Here is a 15,299-nt window from a genome sequence, read left to right as displayed (position 1 = left end):
GAAACGGATCTAGTTTGTCATCATCTTGTATTTCTTACACAACACATTGTCTGGAGGAGCTATACCTAACCACTTCCTGCCTAGAGGGGAGAGGGTAGGGGACTTACCTGAGGCTCTGGGGGAAGGAATATGTTCTGATGGGCTGAATTAGTTACATATATTTAATAAGGAGCTGTATTTGCCTATCTCCTAACTTATTCTGTTGGTTCCCATGATCTCTCTGATACTGGATATCTTGCCCTTCTTACAATTACAACCTCTTGGGGATCCCTGGGTGGCTCAGCGGTTTAGTGCCTGCCTTCGGCCCAGGGCGTAATTCTGGAGACCCGGGATCGAGTCCCACATCAGGCTCCCTACATGGAGCCTGCTTCTCCCTCTGCCTGTGTCTGTGCCTCTCGCTCTCTCTGTCTCTCATGAATAAATAAATAAAATCTTAAAAAAAAAAAAATTACAACCTCTTTGTCTCAGAGTTTTCCCATCCTAAGAGTTGGTTGATGACATTCCTAAAAGCTCTGCTTTTGTGTCAGTTGTCACATTTTGCCACTTCTTTCTTAGCCTGTCTCCTGTTAATCCACATCGTCTCTGTTTCTGTTATCACTTCCTTAGTGTAGAATTTGTCATGTTGACTATTGTAGACTTGTCCGTTAGAGGTTTCTGGCATCGACCTCTTCCAACCATTGCTCGTGCAGTGATGGTATCGGTCTCTGGCACTGACATCAACCTGGTACTTTAAAACTCTGTCTAATAATCCCTTCTGTCAATCCAATCCAGGGACCCCTTGCTTCAAGGTCCAGCCAAGATTTCACTCTCACTTCCATCCCAGCCTCATTACCCATGGCTGTCTCTGGCTGCTGCTCTGTGGTTTTTCTAAAGTGGTACTCTTCCCCACTCTAGCCTGCCAAGATACCTTTTAACCAACTCTTGACATTCAATCACCTCCATGACACTTTCCCGCAGGAACACACAAAACTCACTGTATCCCCTTTGGCAGAACTTGCCAGCACTCCGTTCATGCATCTCTGCTTTTGACACTCACACCTTGACCTCTAAATGACATGAATAGCCTCTTCACCTACTTTGCAGTTCTGCCTTTGTTCTGTGGATGAGTGCGATCACATTAGTTGCTTCAGATTTTAAAGAACTGGAAGATGGCTAATTTTCTGTTGCTCTTCCTTTTAGGTTTGAATGTACCATCTGATTAATTACTTTTTTTTTTTTTGAAGGTATGGGACATCATGGTAGATAGAATGAAGTTGAAAATGTTTTTGATTTAATATTGAATGCCCACTGTGTTCCAGGCACAGTCCCGATTCATTATATCCTTACACAATATTTATTTATGTGCCTTTGTCCTTTATGACGCTGTGTTGGCTGTTATTCATCTTGTGCTTTGCCACACGCAACTCAGCACCAGTGTCTGCAACTCATAGTGATGATTAAAAGTCATAGGAGTTTTATGAGCTATATCTAGTCTCAGATTTTTGTTGTCATACTTGTTTTTTAATGTGCCAATTCTTCATGACTAAATCGGGTACTCTAGGTTTCCTAAAGCAGCACATTGCATGAAATAGCCCATTAGGTTTAAGAAATTATCATACATCCAAGGTTCTTGTTATTCATTCATTCCTTTAACAGAATGGATATTAAACATTGAATAAGGATAGCCAGGTGTTAGATGTGTGATGGTGAACACAACACAGACTTCCCCCTCATGGAGCTCATATTTCAGTGGGGAAAGCAGGCAATAAACACTATACCAAAATTAGAAAATCTTTTATATTTGTAATATGAATGTGTGATATGCTGAAAAATTAAGGGTGGGAAGGGGTTAAATGGAGCTCAGAGGAACATGTTAGAGATGAGTAGGGCCAAGAGGATGAATCCATTTGATTCTCCTTTCCTTGTTTGTTTGCCTTGTTTTTTTGTTTTTGTTTTTTTAATTTGAAGGCAATACATTTTCCCCCCTCAAAAGCTTCTAATGAATGTCAGGATTACAGAAAAGAAAGAGAATTTATGGGAGAGAGATTAAGCTCTTAAAATAGCTTTTTGTTTCTGAAAACCTTGTTCTGCATCTCTCTTATAATTCGGGATGGGGAGGAGAAGAAAACACTCCAGCACTTGCTTGCATAGACCTTGCCACTATGGGGAATGTGCCCTAATATGACCTCAAGCACAGGCTGATTTATTTTTAAAAATACATAGGAAAAGATTTTCTTGTTTTTCTTGATGGTTTTTGCCAGTGAACAGTAGATCTTGATACATGACTTCTGATTTGTCATTATTGAATGTGGTGGGTATGGGGGGTGAGATGATGATTTCATAATCATGTATCAGAAAATATTAATATAGGTACTCATTAACATATTTTTCAGACAGAACAATCCACTTTTAAAGCCTCTTCATTTAACTCAAACATCAAGTAATTTTCTTCGTGGCCTTTATTATGATAGGTGCTCTCTTTTCAGGAGTCATTTTCTATACATCTGTTCAGCAAATATTTATTATGCACCTGTAGTGTGCCTGGCACTCTGCTGTGTTCTCAGATGTAACATCTGTCTTTATCAACATAGACTCAAATCCAACAGCCTGTTAATAACGTTTTGTAAAGAAGAAAAATTACATTTTTTAAAAGATTTTATTTATTCATTTGAGAGAGAGTGAGTGAGTGGGAGGGAAAAGGAGGTGAGAGAGAATCTGAAGCAAATTCCATTTGGAGCACAGAGCCCACCTTGGGACTCGATTCACTACTACAGGCTGACCTGAGCCAAACCCAGGAGTCAGATGCTCAACTAACTAAGCCTCCAGGCTGCCCCAGAAAAATTACATTTTATGAGGATCAGAAAAGGAACATTTTCCATAAGACACAAGAAAGAGGAGAATTAGCCCCAAAGATAGATGAGGTCACATACTTGGTAGTCTTTAGATTTATTTGACCAAGTTTCATATAATGCTTTCAAACTGTGAGATCCAGATTTTGAGCTAGTTCACTCTCTTTTTTTAGTACACCTGTTAAGATATGCATTGAACCTTCTCATTCTTTGTCTCCTGACTTCTCACTGTCTTGTCTCTTTGTCTCTGTGCTGCATTCTCTGTGAGCACTTCTCCAACCGCAGATCTCATTAGAATGCAGGTTCTGATTCAGTGGATGTGGGGCAGAGCCAGAGATTCTGTATTTCTTTTCTTTTCTTTTTTTTTTTTTTAAGATTTTATTTATTTATTAGAGAGCAAGAGCATGAGCCAGGGAGGGGCAGAGGGAGAGGGAGAAGCAGGCTTCTTACTGAGCAGGAAGTCCAACATGGGGCTGGATCCTGGGACCTTGAGATCATGACCTGAACTGAAGGCAGACACTTAACCTACTGAGCCACCCAGGTGCTCCAGAGAATCTGTATTTCTAACCAACTCTCTGGCAATGCTGATGCTGCCAGTATAGATCACACTTTGAGAAGTATGGTTCTATGTGATTGCTTCAGATGTAACTGCTACTTCACTAATTTTCTCTGTGGCTCTGTCTAATCTTCTATTTAATTCATTCAGTGAGTTTTAAAATTCAAATTCAACAACAATACTTTTCATTTTTTTAAGGTTGTTTGGTTCCTTTCAAGTGTGTGTGGTTCTTTTTTCAGAGTATTCTATTCTTCTTTTAGAATAAAAATACTCATTTAACTTGATAATAAATTTATGGTTCTTTTTTTTTTTTTTTAAGATTTTATTTATTTGAGAGGGAAGAGAGAGAGAGAGCTCAAGCAGGGGAAGAGAGAAGCAGACTTCTCACTGAGCAGAGAGCCTGACACAGGGCTTGATCCCAGGACCCAGAGATCATGGCCTGAGCTGAAGGCACATGCTTAATGGACTGAGCTACTCAGGTCCCCCTAGATTGTTCTTTCATCTGTGGTTTTTGGAGGGCTAATTTTTTCATTTCTTGTGTGTAATGATGGTCCTTTGTGGTAGTTTGGGTGGTCTCTTTTCCCTCGTTTTGTGTAGTTGTTGGTTTTTACTTTTTTTTTTGTGAACTTCTTTCTTAGTAGGGACTGCCTCTGTGTGTGTGTGTGTGTGTGTGTGTGTGTGTGTGTGTGTCTGTACTGGATTGTGAAAGTGCCTCCACAAGTTCTCCTTTTGTATCTGTGAGTGCCCTAAGTACTCGGTGATCCTGGGTCAGTGCCGATGTTAATTTCTGGCTTTGTAGTTTCCCCTCTATGCAGGATCCTGTACGTGCAGACACCCTAGCTGGGATTATAATCACTGGCCTGTTTATTTCCCCCTGAAGGGTCCTGGCCAAGGGTAAGCACCCTTGTCACTTTCTGGTGGATAGAGAATTGCCAGTTTGAGGCTATGGCTCCTTACTCCCCAAGTGTGGCTCTTATAAGTACTCTTCCTCCTCCTTTTTCTTTTTCTTTTTCTTTTTTTCTTTTCTTTCTTTCTTTCTCTCTCTCTTTCTTCTTTCTTTCTTTTTTTTTTTTTAAGGTAGTATTTTTTTTTAAGTTTTTTTTTAAATTTATTTATGATAGTCACACAGAGAGAGAGAGAAAGGCAGAGACATAGGCAGAGGGAGAAGCAGGTTCCATGCACCGGGAGCCCGATGTGGGATTCGATCCCGGGTCTCCAGGATCGCGCCCTGGGCCAAAGGCAGGCGCCAAACCGCTGCGCCACCCAGGGATCCCTCTTTCTTTCTTTCTTTCTTTCTTTCTTTCTTTCTTTCTTTCTTTCTTTCTTTCTTTCTTTCTTTCTTTCTTTCATTTATTTTAGAGCACATGAGCAGGAAGCAGGGCAGAGGGAAAGAATCTCAAGTAGATTCCTGGCTGAGTGCAGAACCAGATACTGAGCTTAATCTCAGGACCCTGAGACCATAACCTGAGCCGAAATGAAGAGTCAGACACTTAACCAACTGAGCCACCCAGGCGCCCCTCTAAGCCCTTCTTTTCAGACTTTCCTGTTATATTCAACTGACTACCTACCTGGAGGTTTATATCCCTGGCTTTTTTAATCTATACTGTGACTATCTCACCTGTTACCAGCTGGTGTATTTCATGTTGATTTCTTCTTCCTTTTATTGAAGATTGTCTGGCCCTTTTTCTAATTTCGACCATATGGACTAGCTTTTGAGCATGATGGAATTTTCAAGAGAACTCTTATTTTATTGTACAGAATTTCTAAATCATAATTATTTCACAGAGGGTTGCTCCTACCCTTATATTAATCATACTTTTCACTCAGAAATGGGATTCTATTTTAATCTCCCAAAGATAAATTAGTATATAGTGGAAAGGGAATTAAGCTTCTGCTAGGAATGAACTGATACGATAAACACAAACATCCACACAAGTATGTGCATGGTTTGCACAGGAAAGAATATTCGACACAGATTCGACTAGCCTTCATTAACTGCAGGACCTGTCATAAACATGGATCTCATGTGAGCAGGAACAATAGTAGGTGATCTTTATGGAATGTTTACTGTATGCTAAGGAATATGCTAAGCACTTTGTATAGATTTTTTTTTTTTCATTTAAACCTCCCAACAGCCCCTTGAGGAAGTTATCTTCATGTTGAAAATGAGTCTCAGAGAGGTTAAGTGACCTTCCTGAAGTCACAGAGCTGGTATGTGGTGAAGCTGGGATTGGAACCCACTCAGATTCCAAAGGAACTGCCATCAGTCATAATGCTTCATATTCGTATCATCTATGAATCTCCATACATTCTCTCAGTCTTCATCTGAGTTTTTTGAGGTGGAGAACTTCACTCTCTGATTCTTACGAAATGTACTTTCCATTGATTTTTTTTTCCCCCTTAAAAAAAGTATTGGGTAATTGAAATCAGATTGGATTTGAGGCTGTGTTGATGGAAGTACACATGAGATGTGGGCTGAAGCATTCAGTGTAATTTTTCTTTCCATCAGCTAATTTTTAAAGTATTAAGCAAGTAGATTCTGATACTAACAGGGAAGATTTAAATTCTCTTGAGAGCTTGGTGTTAAATAATTTTCTGGTAGTGCATTTCACGTTTTTAATCTCCTCTCATCTCAGGGTACCTGAAGCTCTGGGAATGCTCCTTTGCACTTTCCAGGAGCAGCCACACCTCCTTGTGGCTTCCTTCCCCCTCTCCCCAACCCCCAATACCATCCCTTCACCACTCCATTCATTCCCCAGCTGCTCCTTCAATATTGTTGTCATTGGGGTACTTTGGAAACAGCCAGATTCTTTGGAGTCTGTAAGCCGAAAACAGACTGCTGCTCCTATCTGGTGCACAGCTTGCCTCAGAAAACAAGGAGTTAAAAAGAAACCTGGACTGTGACCGGCTGTGACAACTGTCCTAGGGGGCGCTGTAGCAAGCTCTGGCAGTGACTCATGCTGCTCTGTCACTTGGATCAGCATTGGCCCCTGCCACGCAGGCGGCCAGGTGGGGTTACAGCCAGAGCACGCACAGAGTGGGGAGCATGAAGCCTGCACTGCGGGGGCCGTGATGCCGGGCTCGCCAACTCAACCGGCCGGCTTGTCACAGACACCTCAGCCTGCAGCCATGGTAACGCTTCTGGCCCGCTACACCCCCCGGAGCCCACCACAATGAGCAGCCTCCCGGTGACTGATGGACCAGTGTCCCCCTCCCTGACCAAGAGAACTTAGTAGGTCTGCAGAAAGTGGAGAAGATGTAAGATGCCCTTAGCTGGGAGTCATGCCTTAACGAGGTAGGACGCAGATGTCCATCGGTGCATTTACACCATCAGCGCACAGGGGTGCTGTAAATCATTGGAAAGAACTTTATTTGGCTGGTGTTTCATTATGCTGATTAAACTGCGGTGGATTTGGGCAGCATGATTGAGGTGGGGAGGAGGGATAATGAACTAAAAAAAAAAAAAGTGGTTGATAAGAGCTCTGAGCACACTCATCTGGCTATGAATGAGCTAGACTGCAGTGCTATCCTAACACGAGTTACATACCTCCCAGGTCCTCTTTCCTGCTCCTTCCTCTCATTCCAGTTAATCCATGAAATGTAGAAATTCCATCTTATTTCAGTGATTAACATTAAATATTAATGATTTAGAGCTGTCCAGAAGAGGAAATAAATAGGTGTGGGTCAGCTGGCATGCTGGCACCAGCCAGCCTGATGCTCTGTCGAAGCCTTCTGGAAATATCAGGAATGAGCAGCTGGCTCCCTTGAGTTCCCCAAAGTGCTTTTGTTCCACCAAGTGACCTGTTTGAGTTTCTCCTTCAGTTTCCCCCAGTGGGGAAGGCAGCCTGTCTGCCGGTTGGTGGCCATGTTGGCAGAGAAGGGGTTAATCTCTTGTTGCTGGAAGAGCCAAGGCTGGGTCTGCCTGTGTGAGCTAGATTGAAAGCAGGCGCTGCAGTGCCATCGCGAACGCTGAAGGAGTAAGACGATTTTCTCCGCAACAGTGTTGAATCTGGCTGAATTTTTCTCTCCCTCTTCTTCTTGTTTTTCTTTAACCAGCTCCTCCCCCCTTCGTTCCCACCCTCAAGTCTGATGATGACACCTCCAATTTTGATGAACCAGAGAAGAATTCGTGGGTTTCATCCTCTCCGCGCCAGCTGAACCTCTCAGGTTTCTCGGGCGAAGAACTGCCGTTTGTGGGGTTTTCGTATAGCAAGGCACTGGGGATTCTTGGTAGATCTGAGTAAGTGAAAATTTGACTTTCTAAGGACCTGCACTGATGTGAGGCATACAGAGCCCAAAGGTGGTGATGGTGGGGGATTGGGGGGGTAGGGTTGGGGGAGTGCGGCTAAGGGAAGCTGTTAATTAGCCTGCATTTGGGAAGCAGTTTACCTGTCTGGGCTTTGGTGGGGTAGACTGTTAGTATTCTCATTTTGCTGTGTTTAAGGTTTCTCTTTCTGTCCCTAGCCTCATAATTGTCAGTCGGGTACTTTGGGTTAGTTTTTCAGTGTTTGGGCTTCTTTAGTGGGGAGGAAATAGTGGGGGATATCTAGCAGTGCAGATCTTTGGTGGAAGGAGAAACATGCAGGGTTCAGATGAGCCGTCCATCTATTTATCCATCTGTGTATCCATCTCTCAGGTGGGTGGATGGAGGTTGCTATCTTGGCTGTACTGAACGAGATCTCATAAGCAAAAGGTTTCCTGATGGGCTTAGCTGAGCTGCAAGTGGCTCTACCAGAGCTCTAACAGATAGATGGTGCTCAGCTCCGCTAGAGGTCTGCTGCAAGATCAGGGATCTGGCCGCTGAGCTTCTCTGAGCTGGTGGAGCACTGGCAGCCAGAGAGAGCCCCGTTACTGTGAGCCACCAGGAGGGAGTATGATGTAGCCGAGTCACTGATTCACAGAAACTGGGCTTCACAGGGAAAACAAACCAACAAACCAGGAGACTAGAAAATGGAAGTATAAACATCACTATAAACCTCTTGACACGACAGGTCTTTTCTCCATTCTTGAAAAAGCTCACGAAAAATGTATGAACATGGCACTTGGGACTGGAGGGTCCTGGCTTCCAGCCTCCTGGAATTTCTGTAAATAATGCAGTAGCTTCTGTGGATGTAGGAGCTTGGTGTCTTGCTTCGTTCTGTGATCCCGTGACATTCTGCGTTCAGAGGCATGAGTTCACCGGGAAGGTCTTGGAGCAGGTTGTGTTATTCCCCCAGTGCCTTGGCTTTCCCACCTGGAGGCTCTTGGGGGTAATGTTAGGTAATTAGTTGCTGCCCACTTAGGAGACAGCAGAACTGGATTTTCTCCTTGGTAGCATCCATTCCTGATTTGTTGCGCTTGTAGTTTAGAGATCAATTTGAAGGCATGTGTTGGTTCTTGGATGGTGTCTCCCCATGGGTGCTATTTTGACACTGATGTTCCTCAAAAGATTTCAGACCATCATGGGGAATTGGGCACTTGGTGTGAAATAGGATTGTGGGCTGTGATTGAATCAGAGAGAGATTTTTATGTTGAAAGCTGCTGAGGTGGTCCTATTTTCCTTCTTCCCTGGAGTCTGGGTTTAATATCTGGGGTTGCATTTTGGTCGCGTTGGCAGTGCCTTGCTGGCTAATTTTCTCTGCAACTCCAAAACAAGCTGGATGGTAGGAGAACAGGCAGAGAGCTAACTAGCTGTTGAATGTGCCATCAGATGGATATGAAATGGCCCAGCAGGGCATTTGAAGAGCAGGGCAGAAGTGGAGGCCTGACGCCGAAGGATGCGTGGTTGGCGGGCAGCTTACCATGGACAAACGCAGCATACTGAAGGTCACACATCGGACTGGAGGGAGATGTGGGGAGTTCTAGTTCTGGTCAGCAGTGGGCTGGCTGGCCCAGAATGAAAGCTTGCGTGGGATACCAGTGATCTGGAAATTTAGGGAGTACTTGAGGGAATTCGATTTTTGGGGGGCAAAGGCAGAATGATGTGGGGGGATCTTAGGCATTGCAATTAATCTAAAGCAGTGTGTGATTAATGGCTTATCGTTCAGGAAGCCTGAATTGCCTCTGTTCTTCACAGAAAGCTCAGTTAAGAGAGCTCTCTGATGGTGGGGGGGTTGGGGGGGCGGGGGAGGATGCATTTCAGTCTTAAGGCCCAGACACTCGATAAATATTTGTTGATTTAATTTGCTCCTGATTCTTCCCCCCCGCCCCAGATTGTGTTTGTATTGCTCATTGTATTTAAAGATAGGGTATTTCACCTTTGATAGTTCACAATACATCTTTGGAGCATAACACGAGCATCTGTTCATGCCCCAACAGAATGCTTAATAAGATTCTCATGAAAAGGAAAAAAACCCAAGTCCATGCCAACAGAACTGTGTATTTCTTATCTGGAAGGTGGGATTGGCGTATACCTGCCTTTGGGGGACTTTAATGTCTTTGCCATGGCAGTTTGGGGTTGGAATCAGAAAGATACTCTTTCATCTCGTGTCTTTTAATGTGATCTTGCTGTCGGATTTAGCTCTTCTGCCATGAGCAGCCCTACAGGTAAAACCTACAGCATCATTGTAGAAATCCACTCCACCTGTTGGATGTTGGTGACCCTGGACAGATCGCATTATTATTATTTAGAAATTCAATAAAAGATGCAGCGATGAGATGAATAGCCCCTGCAGTTCTGCGGACATAGATACAAAATTCATTTAGAGGTGGGAAGAGGCATTTTCTGGGGGTCCCACCACTGCCACCAGGGACCTGCTGTTTTTCTTCCTGAGCATCTCCTTCTCACTTCCCTGTTCTCAGCATCCCAGGTTTTTATTTACACACAGGGATTACCTCTGCTTTTACTCACTCTTCACACCACCGAGGAGATTGCAGATGCTGCCGTGCTGCACTGGGGAAATTGACCCCAGATCTGTTACCCGTGAATTGAATGAAACGTTCAGAGATGGAGCTGAATGAATGAGGAGTTTTCAGGCGACTCTGGTAGTGAGAATGATTTTAATTGTTGTGATTGTTGGTTGCTTTTTAGGATCCTTTTTTGGGACCCCAGACAATTTTTCAGCCCGCCATGGAGTGCATCATTATTTTAGGCTCAGCAAGAATCTTGATCTCAGCATTCTGTGTCTGAAGTATCGTGGGCGTTCCTTGCAGCTTGAGTTGGAGGGAGCAGGAGACATTCTACCCAACCAGTTTTGGTTGTCTTTGGGGTGGGATTCTGGAGAAGCTGGTGCTGGAGGGTGAGGGAGTGTCTGGCTCGCAGCCCTTTTTCTTTTTAACTGACAATAACCCAGGCCACATCCCTAAGCTCTGGATGCCTGGTTGTTTCTCTGAGCCTCTGTTTGCTTGAATTTTACAATATGTTAAAGCTGTATGTTAGAGGTTTAAAAATAAAATGGATCCCAGCTCTTTTCCTTCCCCTGTCAGCAGGGGTACATTTCTTTAGGTCCCTTTTTCCTCCTAGATCTGAGACACTGCCTCATTTAAGCTCTGGCTGAAACAGTGCATTTCTGCAAACCTTCATATAAACTCTAGAAGGAAAAAGCCAGTTGGTTTTATATTTTGCATGAGTTTTACACATGCTGGTTTGATGCTTTTGGAGAACTTGGAAATCTTGGAGGAGCAAAGAGATCTCGCTGAGGCTGGAATCTGTGGGATGCCAGTGTCTGAATAGGCTGTTTTTAGGAAGGGGGGCTCTGTCTTCCTTTTGGCTCAGGGCTCTTTTCTTTCCTTCTGGGTGATCAGAAGTTTCATTTTGGAGTCCGCTATCTAAATACTGTGGAGGAATGAAAAATGGCTTCCACCATTGCCTTCCCAGATTTTAGGGAACCAGATTTTGGTACCTCTTCCTTGCTCTGTCAGATGCCAGTTTCCTCAACTGCAAAGTGGGGTCAGGGGTGGGTAATGATTCCTTCCTCTTAGGGCTTTTGGGAAGATTATATGAAACACATAAAGCGCTTGATCTTGTACTTGGCACATGGAAAAGTCTCCTTACACGTTCACTGTTATTATTTTTGTTATCACCAGTTTGCTAGTCTGTATATGCACAGCGGTCCTCTGTTTATACCGAGAGGATATGGAAGGCACTCAGCAATAATGAAGTAGACCAGTTGTGCCATGGTTTCAGACATATATGCCTGGACTTGTTCAGAGCAGAAACCCAGCCTCCCAGATCCTGAGAGTTTTCTACTAGAGAAGCTTAAAGGTCCTGACCAACCACAAGTTAATAAGGAGTTGCCAGATACCTGCAGGTAAAAGGTGGTTGTGGGGATGGAATGGCCTGGGGGGCAGAATTAGAAGGCCCAGTCCAGAATGAATTCCTTCCCATCAAGTTGAACAAGTCCAGGCATATATGTCTGAAACATCCAGGGGACAGAGAGCAAACACCTTTCCTGTAAAATATCATGGTACAAATGGGATATCTGACTGCTCCAGGAGTTAGCAGAGGAAGGCAGCCTCCCTCGTGGGGGCACTTAATGGGTAATGCCAACTCATGATTCTTGCCAAATTACATAGATGATCTTTGTTGGAATGTCTGTCCATTTCCCCGTCAGCTGTGGTCTCAAGAGCAGGGCTGGGTCTGATTCATCCTGGTTCTCCTGGAGTGCAGGGCATGGTAGACCCTCAGTAAATATTTGTGCTGGAGGCTGAGTGTGTTGGCACACTAATGGCAGATAAGATATTTGGCTTTTCAGAAGACAGTGGATTTGGATGAGAGAGAAAAAAGAGCATTTCAGGTGGATTCAAGTAGTAACAACAGCTCATCCATACAGGGCATCAACTCTCTACCAGGCTCTGTCCTAAGCACTTTACACAGATTAGCTCATTTAAACTGCATGATGGCTCACAAGGAGGGTACTATCATTATTCCCATTTTATGTGTATGGAAACCAAGGCATGGAGTGATTAAGCAACTTGCCCCAAGGTCATCCAGCTCAGCTGGAAGTTGAACCAAGACAATGTGGCAGCTCAAGAGTCTCTTAGCCACTGTGCTGTGCTGCCAGGTATAAATGCTGCTGACAGGAGAAATTAGGAGATTTGTGTGGGGTCCTCAGGTTCATAGGCTTGTCAGAAGTAGTGGCCCATTCTGGGGAATGATGAGCAGTGGGGTTGGGGCAGGATGAGATGAGAACTGACAGGTGTCTAATAGCTAGGTTTTGTTTTCAATCTCTGCAAGTTTTTTGAGTAGGTAGACTATGTGGTCTTAGATTTTTTTTTTTTAATTCCTCCTCTCAGAAACTATTCCCTGGTGTGTGTGTGTGTGTGTGTGTGTGTGTATGTATGTGTGTGTGTGTACATAAACACATGCATATATACTCTCTCTCCGGAAAATTCTTTGCTTGAGTGTAAGCTTGATGAGCATGGGGAATTGTGTTGACCTTGCCCTCCACTGTGACTTCAGGCCAATCTTATCCAAGGCGCTCAATAAGCATTTGGTGAGTTGGCCCAAGTCATTTTTATGGCTGCATCTTTCAATTTGTTGATGACAAAGTGTCTATGCAAATCTATGTTTTATACATCCAGCTGCCTTCTGTCATTTATCTTGGGGATGGCTTACTTACTCCAGCGGGTGATGGCCTGAATTTTCTAATCAGTCCTATTTCCCTTCTACTGAAATACTTGGGAGAGTGGGGAGTCTTCTCTTAAAAACTGTTGTCTTTTCCTCATCCAGCCCAGGGCTGTTTGTCATTGGGCATGCTACCTCCAGATCCCTACTGCAACGAGCCTCATCTCTCTCTTTGGAGTTTAAAAAACAAAACAAAACAGGAACAACGGAATGTGTTCTGGTACACAAAGGTGTTCATCCTGTGTACTTCTCAAATAAGTTAAAAAAAGCAAAACCCAAAAACATGATTAGCTGCTGCCCGCAGTTCCTGCCCTCTGACAGTTCTGTTTTGCTTCCATTCCACCATCATCCAGACTAGATATCGGACATTTGCCTTTGTTTGTTGTGTGTTGAGTTCTCTCCTCTCATTCAATATCTTCTTTCCTTTAGTCAAGCACATCTTGTTCTACTTGCCTTATTCTGTTCTCTATTTAGACTGTGCGTGCTTGCCTCGCGGGCCTGGCAGGACCATTCTGCCGCCCTCTTGTTTGTCTTAAAGATACCTTTAGGAAATATAATCCAAACAAGCCTAGCCCAATCCTGAAGATTAGGCTCCAAAAGATCTGTCAAGTGTGTTTTTTGCTGGCCTACACATGCTAATTTGCATGGTTGCCTCGGATCCCTTAAGAAGACAGTAATTGACTAAATGGTGCTATGTGTTCCCAAGCTCTGCGCCAGTTTGGCACCTCTTCCTTTGCCTAAGTGAATTTCTCTTCTCTCTCTGTTTTACGTGTCTTTTGTCTCCTGACCTCTGTCACCCTCCTTTCTCTGAACAGCTTTGTGAAAGAGTAGCCTACACTTCACGCCTTTTTTTTCCAGTCTCTCCAACCCCCTGGAAATTGCTGTCTAAGCAGCTACTGATTCCACCCGACCACCAAAGCCAGTGATTTCTCACCTTGCCAGATGATATCGTCACTTACCACGTGTGCCTTGAAACTTTCTGCTTGCTTCTCTTCCATGCTGTGGAAACTCCGTTTTCCCTCCTACCTCTCTGACTGCTAGTCTCACTGCTTCTTGGCTGTCCTCTTCTGTTCCAGGTCCTTGAAATGTTATACTGTCTCCTCAAGTTCCATCAGTTGCCTTTTTAGCCTGGTCTTGCTGATCTCATTGAGTTCCTTGACTTACATGCTAGTTTCCTCATGGCTTTCCTCCCCATGTGTCCTGTGTTTGTACTTGCCGGATGTTCTACCAATTTCTATCCGCCCCTGTCCTCTGTTCCTTTGCAACACAGACAGACTTATTGCTCACTCAGTGAGCTCTAATAGGTGCCAGTTTTGATTTTCTTGTTTCATTTAAGACACTACCACTTTCCGTACTCATCTAGATAAGAAAACTGAGTCATCTTAAGCTATTTCCCATCTCCCCCACCAGCCTATCATTTGCTAGGTCCTTTCTCTAAGTTGTACCTCTAGGATGACACTTGCATCCACACCCATCTTTCTGTCCTTAGTGCCATCCCTCACGGAGTTTTCCTTGGACTGTTGGAGTAGCCTCCTAACCGATTTCTCTGCCTCCAGTTTTCCTAGCTCTGATGTGTTCTCCACAGAGGGTGGAATTCTTCCAAAGCTCAAGTTAGATGATGTCATTCTCCTGCTCAGACCTTCAGTAGCATCACAGTGTGCACAGAATTAATGGCCACTCCTGAACTTGGTATTCAAGCCTGGTAGGCCAAGACCGCAGCCTGCCTTTTCAGTCGTACCTCTTCCTTCTCCCCTGTGTCTGGGCACGCTTCTCAATGCTCGTTGAGGACAAGGACCATGCCTTCTACTTCTCTTGTGAAATAGCGCATTGCCCTTGGCAGGTCTTCAAAGAACATTTGTCAAATTGAATTACACTAAAGTGGCCAGGGATTATGTCATTTTCTTCTGCACAAGTGCTAATGTAAGCTGGCCTCTACAATTCTTGTGTGCCTAGAGCTGTGCTGAGTGCATTACATGCATTATCTCCCTGGGTCTTCTCAGTCTTGCCATGACTCTGTGAGGTAGTAGGTATTACCTCCATTTACAGATGAGGACACTGAGCCTCAGTCAGGTTGGGTGCTTTTCCTGGGGTCTTGCAGATAGTAACACATCTGAGACTTAGGCCCATAGCTGTCTGCGTCCAGGAGCACTGTGATGTCCTGCCTCTAACTGTTGGGACTTCGCTGGATTGTGCAAGACCTACGGGCTAGCCTAATAATAAAGGTAAAAGAATGACTCTTACTGAGAATTCACTACCAGACACTGTTCCAAGGACTTGACGAACATTCTTGCTTAATCCCAGTAGCACCCATTGTTTTATAGATAAGAAAACTGATTATGAGGCTTGGGTTACCTTTTCTTTTTTAAGATTT

The 15,299-nt window shown here is 44.0% G+C and overlaps 1 protein-coding gene across 10 annotated transcripts in view; it reads left to right on the top strand.

Annotated features, from left to right (window-relative positions):
- CIT (citron rho-interacting serine/threonine kinase) overlaps positions 1-15,299 on the top strand; it is a 168,418-nt gene that overhangs the window by 60,576 nt on the left and 92,543 nt on the right. For all 10 annotated transcript variants that reach the window (XM_072722958.1, XM_072722959.1, XM_072722956.1 and 7 more), the window contains exon 10: positions 7,441-7,624. In XM_072722958.1, coding sequence (XP_072579059.1) covers positions 7,441-7,624 — 184 coding nt within the window. The remainder of the gene's footprint in view (positions 1-7,440; positions 7,625-15,299) is intronic.

The sequence above is a fragment of the Vulpes vulpes genome, chromosome 10, assembly GCF_048418805.1.
Source record: "Vulpes vulpes isolate BD-2025 chromosome 10, VulVul3, whole genome shotgun sequence".
NCBI classification, from domain to species: Eukaryota; Metazoa; Chordata; class Mammalia; order Carnivora; family Canidae; genus Vulpes; species Vulpes vulpes.
The sequence above is the reverse complement of the archived record's forward strand: the minus strand, read 5'-3'. Positions and strand labels throughout refer to the sequence as shown.